This window comes from Benincasa hispida, chromosome 10, assembly GCF_009727055.1.
Source record: "Benincasa hispida cultivar B227 chromosome 10, ASM972705v1, whole genome shotgun sequence".
NCBI classification, from domain to species: Eukaryota; Viridiplantae; Streptophyta; class Magnoliopsida; order Cucurbitales; family Cucurbitaceae; genus Benincasa; species Benincasa hispida.
In genome coordinates, this window is record NC_052358.1 from 32,391,741 (window position 1) to 32,402,256 (window position 10,516).

General features: G+C 37.8%; 1 protein-coding gene across 2 annotated transcripts; it reads left to right on the forward strand.

The window, feature by feature from the left end:
• The first annotated feature begins 2,258 nt into the window (after window positions 1-2,258).
• LOC120087596 (nuclear cap-binding protein subunit 2) lies at window positions 2,259-10,125 on the forward strand. 2 transcript variants are annotated; one of them, XM_039044416.1, is made up of 9 exons: window positions 2,259-2,846; window positions 3,572-3,795; window positions 4,362-4,500; window positions 4,587-4,620; window positions 8,511-8,615; window positions 8,708-8,755; window positions 8,863-8,972; window positions 9,591-9,691; window positions 9,802-10,125. In XM_039044416.1, exons 1-8 carry the CDS (start codon window positions 2,829-2,831, stop codon window positions 9,663-9,665), a joined length of 753 nt encoding a protein of 250 aa, XP_038900344.1. In that variant the 5' UTR covers window positions 2,259-2,828; the 3' UTR covers window positions 9,666-9,691; window positions 9,802-10,125. The 2 variants fall into 2 exon arrangements, with proteins under 2 accessions (XP_038900344.1, XP_038900343.1); XM_039044415.1 differs by having other exon boundaries at window positions 9,591-10,125.
• Window positions 10,126-10,516: the final 391 nt, after the last annotated feature.

The following is a 10,516-nucleotide window of genomic DNA, read 5'->3' on the forward strand; positions in this document are numbered from 1 at the left end:
ATCATATAATATAAGAGTTATGTTTATGCATGCATAAAAAGCATTGACATGCATCATCTTTATATTATAACTGTTATAGTATAAGGGTGAATGGTAGCATGGTTTCTTGGTTGTTATGCGTATATATAAAAGTTATGTATAATAATGACTGGACATTGCATGAAGCATGACACATAGGTTACTTTATAAATGTTATAAATACATTGTTGTGCACAATGGTTTTTAGTTGTTTCTTTTTAAAAGTTAAAGAGAAATTAGAACTAAAAGAAATAAGAAAGACATGCATGCTCACTTAGGTTTAATTATTGATTTTGAAGTGTTTAAAATTGGATCACATAAATATAAGATCACGGTTCTAATATTATTAGCAACACTAAGACTTTAATTTTTTAATCAGTTTAATAGGATTGAATTGGCTAATAAAAGATTAAAGTGTAGCAAATCTATTTATAAGGGACTTTTTGTCTAAGGCAGGTTCTGTCTAAGCTGAGGTATTTAAGTTGACGAAAACGTGACACTCTTACTTGGGAACTTACTTGGAAAGGTGAATTAGATAGATTTGATGCATGCATGCAAGTTAAGGACAATCCATTAAAGTGTTTAAATGTGACCACTTGAACTTGTTCGTATTTCATAGACAAATGTTGTTTATGAGCAGAGTTTTAAAAAGACGACTTAGACAAAAATCAGTAGTCGGATGTCTAGGTTAATGAACCCCTAGGTAGAACATTCAGTGGGAGGTACTTGGGGCATAAGATGCTTCACTTAAACTTTTCACGTATCTCTTAAATAGTCCACACCGTGAGATCTACCCTCGGCCTCGAGGCACCTTTGGCGTGTCCCCCTAACGGATGGTGTTTGGGTAGGTCAATATCAAGGTGGATGGAGATAGTGTTCATAGTAAGTGGGAGTGGGAAGTGCGACAACATATCCCTCGATCTCCCTCATTGGGTTGAATAAAGTTACTGCGCATCGCCTCGAGGCACCCTGGGAGTGTCCCCTAAAGGATGACAGTTTTGCGCGTTTCTTTATTTGATCTCCTGTAAGAGGATAAGGCAATTTAGTCTCTTGTCCTAATCTGCTTCTTCCCTACGGTGGGACTCTGGCACCGAAAGCGAGGGGTCACACTTACATGGAATTGTTAAATATTAACAGTTCTAGACCGAAAAATGGTGGTTGTTAGCTCATACTATGGTAGTATCACTTTACTATAATAGCAGAGTTGGGAGTCACTTCCAAGATTAGCCTTTTTTTCTGGTGTGATGACTTAAGTGTTGGAGCCTTGGTAGTTAATCCCGTATTTTATGCCTGAATAAAACATATAGAGATCAGCGTCCATTTCGTTTGAGAGTAGGTTCTCAAAAGCCTTATTGATGTTTGGTATGTTCCCATTTTAGACCAACTGGTTAACTATCTCACAATACCACTCTCTCATGCTCAGTTCTCTTGTCTTCGGCCCAGACTCGGAGTTCTTCTAGTACCCAATCATTTAAAGGGACATTGAATTCAGTGGTCAAACCAATTTAGTCAGCAATTCAATCAACACACCAACCAGTAGACCTACAATTGCAAGAATGATAAATTTGTTTAAGAGGATGAGGCGGTGAAATTCCAAATGGTTCCACTATTGGAAAGTTGTTAGAAGGAATATTCTTCTTCTCCAATAGTAGCATGCCATCTGTATTTTCTTATATATTTTTATTATGTAACCTTGTCGATATTTGTTACACCTTACTGGTAGAGTCTCTATATAAATGACCTTTCTTTTCAATATAGAAAAAATATATCTAGTGTGAAAAAATTCTCCAAATTAAGCATGTTCTTAAGAACTTTCACTGGAGCGTGGCAGCGATAGTCGTCAACAAGTTGGGTGGTGTCATTGACACATTGGAAGAAAGGAGATTGTGATGAGTTGATAAAATATACCAACTTAACTCCATCAACATTTAAAGTTGGTGGACCAAACATTAAGTTGTTATATTATACCAGATGTTGTTGAGTCAAATACCCCTAAATGTATTCCAATTTTTGTGTAAATACTACGGGCTTGTTGGCTATTGTTGTAACAAATAGTACTTTTTGGCTATTATTCGAGTATGTGCCTTAATTATGGTCTATGTGAAAAACCCAAAATTTGATGGAAAGCTGGGCTGTATGATCCACGAAAATCGGCCGAAGAAGAACGGGCCCTTATGAATTGTGAGGCCCATTACCGAAATGGCCATAGCCAAAGTTAGGGTTTTTAAAATTTTGCCCATTTCGATTTTGTCTTCCTCTTCCTCTTGCTTTTCCTCTAAATCCATGGCCGCCACCGCGAAATGTTCGAAAATAGTCCACCACCAGCACCATTAGCAGCGTCCGTCCAAGTCTGAAAGGCATTGCCGTTGGTTGAGGCTCGACCGAAGCTTGTTGCTTGCCGATTGCCTTTTCATCGGCGTCGAGAAGAACCTCCAACTCAGCAAGTGTGAGTGTCGTGTCTCTGATGCGAATAGAGGTCGAAAGGCTTTGTAATCCGCAGGAAAACCATTTAGAATGTGAAGGAGAGATTCTTCGTCATCAATTGTAATTCCAGCTGCAGCGAGCTTGTCAACTATTGATCAATTGATTCAGTTGAACGACCTTTCATTAGAACTGCCTCTAATCTCTGCTCCTCTGCTTCTTCCCTTTTCCCTTCTGTTTCTCGCCTTGGGTGATTAACTTCCCAATTTTACAACACTTAATATAAGCGATTTCATTTTGAACCTCTGGTTTGTTGAGTTGATGTCTGCTAGTTGCTCTACCTAAACTGGGTTTCGAGTTTTGGTCCAGATGTTGTTATTCTAGGGCTCATGGCTTCGTTGTTCAAGGTAAATTGCCTTTTTATTTCCATTTTATATAACCAAGATCTTTTCATGCCGTCAATATTTCATTGCTTAGTTAATTCGTTTTCCGCTCCATTAGGGTTTTTGGGTGTTTCAAACATGTCTTTACAAGTCCCCTTTCCAGACATGTTTCATAGTTTATATATATCCATTCTTGGTCATATATGGTTTTATTTCCATTCACTTTATTTGCGAGACCCATTTTGGTGCCAAATGTTGCCATTTAGTTTGAGCGTCGGGGGAGTAGGCGGTTGGTGTTTCAAGTGACGTTAGAACTGTTGTGGTGGCAGTACCTGTTGAATAGATTAAACCTAGTCCCCCAGTCCTGTATAAATTATCTTAACTAATGGTTGTTGTTTCTTATCCCAAAAGGCATGGATTTTGTACCTCGCCATTCTTTTGAGTTAAGTGAAGTTCGTGAAATTTGACCTTTTGGTTGGTTGAGAATATATGCTAAATCAGTTGCGATGAAGTTGACTATTTTTTGACCATTATGGCCAAGGGTACTCTGATTATTGTTATTTACTGATTGTAGTGTCTTGATGTTAAAACGATGAAAACCATTCAAAGCTCATTGATATTAAAACGATGAAAACCATTCAAAGCTCATTGGTTCAAAAGGAATAATGTCGCATATAAGTAGTTGGACGATGGATGATTTTTCTATGATGCTAAGCCAAGATTCCTGCTTTCAACTTTATCATTTGTAGGACCCAACAAAGCTATCTGTTTATCGGGATAGAAGATTTCATGGAACACAAGATGAATTTGAAGTGGCACTTCAGACTTCAACCACTGTTTATGTGGGAAATATGTCCTTTTATACGACAGAAGAGCAAGTTTATGAGCTTTTTTCTCGAGCTGGAGAAATTAAGAAGATAATCATGGGTTTGGATAAGAATTCAAAAACACCTTGTGGCTTTTGTTTTGTCCTGTAAGACTTCATAATTCTTCCTAATTAGTAGAATATCTTGATATACTTTTTTATCAATATTCAACCATACAATTTTCTAACATTGGAATTAACACTGAACTTATTTATTTATGTCTCTACTGCTCAAAACTGTCTGCTGTTGATAGAATCATACAAGAGTCAGGGGAGGGAGAGAGTAGTCTCTTCTAAACTATCCATATGTGCTACTGACCTTGTGGTTTAATTTTATGATGATTTTTCTTTAGATACTCTAATTTCTATCCGTGGTCCATTAATGCAGTTACTGCTTTGTTCTGTCCATAGATATCACTTCATATGCTCCCATAAGTTTTTTTTATCCTCATGATTGTCACCTGTTTAGTGAAAATTATTTCAAATACTTGAACGCAGTTGATAATGAGTGATATTATATCTATTTGGGTTGATTTTAACCTTGTGATTGTTTGCTAATCTCATGCCTTGGTACCCACTTGCAAGAAATGCTTTACATATATCTGCCTCTAAGCCTTTCAAATTATGGGGCAAATCTTTTTAAATGGCTGCTTATTTTATCTGTACTTTGTTAGATACTATTCTCGGGAGGATACCGAGGATGCTGTAAAATATATAAGTGGAACAATTCTTGATGATCGTCCCATTCGTGTGGATTTTGATTGGGGATTTCAGGATGGCAGGCAATGGGGCCGTGGTCGAAGTGGTGGACAGGTACTGTTTCTGATCTTCGTCACATTCATTACTTGGACTTTACCATCACTACCTGTTTATTTCCTGATATCCTTCGTTGTTCTCAGGTGCGTGATGAATATCGAACAGACTATGATCCTGATATCCTTTTTTCTTTCAACACTGTTACTTACTACCAACTCAATATTCATTTCTCTTTTCATACATACATACTGTTATATGTGCATATACTTATAGTTTTTTGGCACAATCTAAAGATTCTAAACAAAAGTACATAAATCTGGTTTCATATAGTTAAATTTAATTGCAACCCCGAAAGAAAAGACACAAAAATATGTCGATTTTTAAAATAACAGTACATAGATATGTTACGCCCTACTCTTTTTATTTAAATAAAATGTGTGTGTATATTTAATACTTCGTAATAGATAAAACATATAAATTTAACAAAAATATAAAATTTACTTCACAAAAGACATGAAGCCAAAGTCAATCTACAAATTACAATATTGAAGGGAAGGAATCATGCAGTTGGAGGCAAAAAGTTAAGTTGACTTGGGCAAAGGATGTTGATTGCAATACATAGTGGCCAGTGGTCGGAAGAGACGGAATAGGATTGAGCCTTTGGTTAATGAGTCGGGAGAAGCTATTAGGAATGTGAAGAAGATTGAGGAAGAAGTTATCTCTTTCTTCTCTAATCTTTATGGGCCTGAAGTTTCTTCTAAACCCTTTGTCCAAGGGATTGATTGGAACCCTATTTCTGATGGAGAAAGGGTTGGCTTATGCGAGCCCTTTATAGTGGAGGAGATTTAGCTTGCTGTTTCTAGGAGTGGCAATTCTAAATCCCTGGGTCAGATGAGTTATCTTTAGCCTTTTATCAAGAAAACTGGACTTTGGTTAAAGAGGATTTATTCAAAGTCTTTCAGGAATTCTTCGAAAGAGGCATTCTAAACAAGTCCATGTCGGAAATGTTTGTTTGTCTGGTCCCGAAGAAGGAGACCGTGACTAGGGTGTAGGATTTTAGACCGATTAGTTTAATCACAAGCATGTACAAAATTCTTGCTGAAGTTTTGGCTAATTCACAAGGGGTTTTGTGGCTGGGAGACAAATCGTAGATCAAGCCCTTATAGCTAATGAGGTGATTGAGTACTATAGAGTCAAAAAGAAGGAAGGAGTTCTCTTCAAGATTGACTTTGAAAACGCTTATCATGTGGATTGGATGTTTTTGGACAAAGTCTTGGAGAGGATAGGTTTTTGTTATAAATGGTGGTTGTGGATGTGGGGTTGCTTAAGGATGTAAGTTTCTCCTTCCTCATTTATGGGAGTCCTAGGGGCAAAGTTGTGGCGATGAGAGGCCTCAGGCAGGGAGATCCTCTTTCCCTCCTTATTGTGGATGTCCTAAGTAGGATTGTGAGTAAAAGTTTTGAAGGTGATGTCATTGAGCCTTTTGAGGTGGGGGCGGATCGGGTTACTCTTTCCCATCTTCAATTTATTGATGATACGCTCTTCTTTTGCTTGGGGAAGAAGAGCTTGTTCTTATTGTCGAATCATGTCCTTGCCTTTTTTCGAGGAAATATCGGGGTTGAACACCAATAGAGGGAAATGCTGTATTATGGGAATCAACTGTGAGGGGGAGGTGGGTTGAGTGGGTTGGGTGTGAAGTTAGCAGTCTCCCGTGGGTTGCATCTTGGCCTTCCTCTTGGAAATAATCCTAAGTTCTCCTTGTGGAACCTCGTGATGGATAAAGTTAGAAAATAGTCTAGCCTCTTGGAAGAAAGGTGTTTTTTTTTTTTTTTTTTTTTTCCTTTTCTTTTCTTTTCTTAAAAGCACGTAGGCTTACCTAGATCAAGTCTGTTTGAGTGTATCCTTGAATTCGTGTGAGGTTTGTAAGTGTCTAGAGAGGATGATGTGTGACTTCCTCGGGTAGGGGTTGGTGAAGGTAAAGGCAAAGGCAAAGGTTCTCACTAGATTGGATGGGAGATTATCGAGAGATCGGTTTCTTTTAGAGGGTTTTGGAAATTGGGAATCTTAGGATATGTAACAAAAGCTTTAGGCTTTAGCCAAATGGTTATGGTGCTTCTCCTTTGAGCCCAATTCTTTGAGGCCCAAAATCATTGCTAGTAAACATGGCCACCATCTTTTTGAATGATTGTCTAAAGGGATTAAAGGTTCTCACTGGAATTTGTGGAATGACATTTTGAAAGAGTTTCCTTCTTTTGCTCATTGGATTTGTTGCGTGGTAGGGAAGGGGAGAGACTCATTTTTGGGAGGATCATCGGATATGGGAGAGACTTCTTTGCGTCATGTTTCCTCGATTGTATCACCTATCGTCTTTTAAAAATCATTTTGTTGTCGATTTTTTAGTTTGGTTCGAGAACTTTTGTTTCTTTTCTTTTGGGTTCTGTCGTTCTCTTTCCGATAGGGAAGCTACGGATGTGGTTGCTTTTCTTTCTTTACTCAAGGGCCACCCCTTTAGATTGGGGGAAAGGGATGTCAGATTTTGGAGCCCCAATCCTTTAGAAGGGTTCTCTTGCAAGTCTTTCTTTCATTGTTTGGTTGATCTTTCCTCCTTGGGTGAGTCGGCCTTCTTAGTACTTTTAAGGATTAAGGTCCTTAGAAAGATGAGATATTCTTCATAGTCATTGCTAACATGTTGGACAGGCTTGTCAGGAAGATGCCTATGCTTGTTGGGCTTTTTTGTTGTATTCTTTGTTGGAAGGCGAAGGAAGACCTGAATCATATGCTTTGGCGATGTGACTTTGCGAGTGGCGTTTGGTATTCCTTTTTCCAAATGGTTCGGTATGATGAGTGTTCCTTATAGAGATGTCAATGTATGATTGAGGAATTCCTCCTCAATCCGCCTTTTGGGGAGAAAGGCCAGTTTCTTTGGCATGCTAGGGTATGTGCGGTCTTATGGGTTTTGTGGGGCGAGTGGAACAATAGGGTGTTTAAGAGAGTTGAGAGGGATCATAGGGAGCTTCAGTCCGTTGTTTTCATTTTTCCCTTTGGGCTTCGATTTCGAAGATCTTTTGTAACTATTCTATAGGTGTGATTTTACATAGTTGGAGCCACTTCCTGTAATGGAAGTCCTTCCTTTTTTGTAGGCTTGGTTTTTTGTTCGCTTGTGTATTCTTTCATTTTTTCTCAATTGGAAAGTTCCCCTCCGAAAGGATCCTAATCTTCTCCTTTCATATACCCTTGGTGGACATCCCTTCAAAAAAGGAGACGGATGATTTTGGGAGAATTTTATAAGAGCCTTTTGCTGGATTATATGGAAAGAACGAACCAGCAGAATCTTTCAAGTAAAAGAAGTCTCAATCCATAGATTCTCTTTTATGCTATAGTTAATATGGTTGTAACTTGGTGTAAATGTTCCCCTTATATCACCACTATAGCTTTACCTTGTTCCTTTCCATTTGGAAAGGTCTTTTGTAACTTCCTATTGGGGTCTTTTTCCTCTTCTGTATTTTCATAACACTTAAGGTTGTGCTTGCATCTCCCTCTTTTTTTTTTTTTTTTTTTTTTTTGGCACTTTTATGGTTGTGCTTGCATGGACTGGGCTTTATTTTGTTCTGAAACCGTGTCTCTATCATGCTTGTTATTAGGACAAACTCTTTCTAATACTAGATATTTTTTAGCTTGTTGGACACACGGCTAGCGCTATTGTAGACAATCCATGCCCAACACGTCCCACATTGGAACTTGACCTAAAACAGGGTGTTCACGCTTCCTAGATTACAACTAGAGGCAAACATTTCTCAGAGGGATCTATAACCCCATTAGCGAGAATGGCTAACTTGCATGAATTTGTATGGCATCATTAGTCTGTTGAGTTGTGTAACATTGATGATCATCACCCTACTTCTTTGTCTTGTTTGTTCTTCAATTGGCATGTGACACACGTTCTAAACTTTTCTTAAATTTAATATCAACACTCATTCATGTGTAAGTGATTTCTGATGATGTTAATTTTTTATGCTTCTCGTCCTTTAAATTTCACATTTCTTTTTAGTTTCCTTAATTAATTGAACGTAGAGGTGGCTATGGAAAGTTAGTTCAGAAAGAGTTGGAAGCACAGAGGCAGCTTGTGGATTATGGTACTGGTTCGCTAGGTTCTATGCCTGTCATGACTCAGTGTAAGTTGCTTTGAGGGATGCTATGCATAGATATTGTGTATAAACGTGATTTGATGTTGCTTTATTTTCATGATTTTCATTTTCTCCTGCAGATGGAAAACATGGTGGAAGCCATGGACATGGGCATCGTCATGGTAGAGGTATCAAATTTCTAAAGCATTTTAATTATCTGTGAATGGGAACTTATTTTCATTCTGGCATTTTTCTGATATTTATCGGACTACATTATTGTTGTTTCAAAAACTAGATTACCACCATCGTAAGCGCTATCGAGATGATGATCGCCATGCACATGAAAGCTCTAAGAGAACTTCAGATTACGAGTCTAGAAGAAACCCTGATCATGATTCGAGACCGGTAATTTCTAAACAATGCCTCCCTTACACTTTTGAAAGGGAGTTCATACAAATAATTTTGAATGATTTATAGTGAAGGGATTTATTGAAAGTAATTGTTGTATAGTCATTTTAGCATTTGATTCTACACTTTTGAAAGGGAGTTCATACAAAGTAATTTTGATCGAGTTAAATTTTGTGTTTGGGAGTGATTCTGACATGTTAAACTGACTTTTTTCACGTTCCAATCACTCCGGAATTTGCCTTTAGTCTTTCAAAATTAATTTAAATGCAATTTTCATATCATCAAAACATGCTTTTAGAGTGATTTTGAAAATAATAAAAGCGATCTTAACCATTTCAAAATCGCACCCAAAGCATGACCATAGTCATTCCAAAATTACTCCAACCACGTCCTTAAAATTTTCAACAGAGGCACCAGATGCTTACATTACTTTCTTAGATATGCAATTCTGGATGTAGTTAACGAGGTCTGTGGTGGATGTTTGGTCGGTGGGCTTTCATTGCCCTTTTAAGGAATTCCGTTAACTTTGGTTGTCACCAGATATTAGAACCATTATTCCGTGGTTTTGGCTTTATATATGCCGTGCTTCAGTATTTAACAGTTAGACTGTTACAGGAGAAGAATCCAAGGTTCCGGGAGAGTGGCGATTCTGATGAAGAGGATGATGATGACCAAAAGCAGCGACGCTAACCCGAGGGTTATTTTCAGATTATAATGTGAGGAATCATTTACATCGGTGTTTTGTGGTTCAGCATGAAGTGATAAGGGACAATTCATTACTTGTGCATGTCAAAACTAACCAGTTATTATTTTTTCATGCCACTAGGTTCTTTGCGCTTTCCTTTAGTGAAGGAATGACTATAAATGGCTGTCTGTACTGTTTATTATTATAAGAATCAAGTCGGCATTCTGTCGGAACTATCTCGAGACAAATGAAGAATCCAATTCTCTTCCAAGTACTTTGAAGTGTGTGTTTTTTTGGATGTATATAACAGAGAGCATTTGCTTGCTCGACATGGAAGCGGGTTTGAAGGAATGATGTTGGTATGTGAAAAGGTGAAATTTGTCGAGTGATTTTCTGTGGTTATCTCTAATTCAACGTTGATCTAGGAAGTCTTAATTGAGTGAAATCATGTGCATGCTGCAAAAATATCGAATTGATTCATCGACCCCCTCACAAGATGTGTGCCATTTAGAATTGTTTTCAAATTTGATTGAATTATGAGCTGGTGGGATTGATAACATGATTAAAGGTTGAAAAGGTTAATAAACTAATTTGATGTAATAGGAAAAGGTCAACTGGAGGCCTGAATTATCAACCCCATATTTCCAGATTCATATCATTCCCATACAGAAAAAGCAAGATTACTAGTTTTGAGGCAATGGAAAATGACTTGTAGGTGTAGGTGGAGGTAGAGTACTGACCACTTGAATTCTACGGCTATGCCCATTTCTTTTATAACATGAAGTTTCCTTGTGACTAGTGACTGGACTGGACAACTACCCAACAAGGAAAATTAATTTAATTACATAAAAGGTAA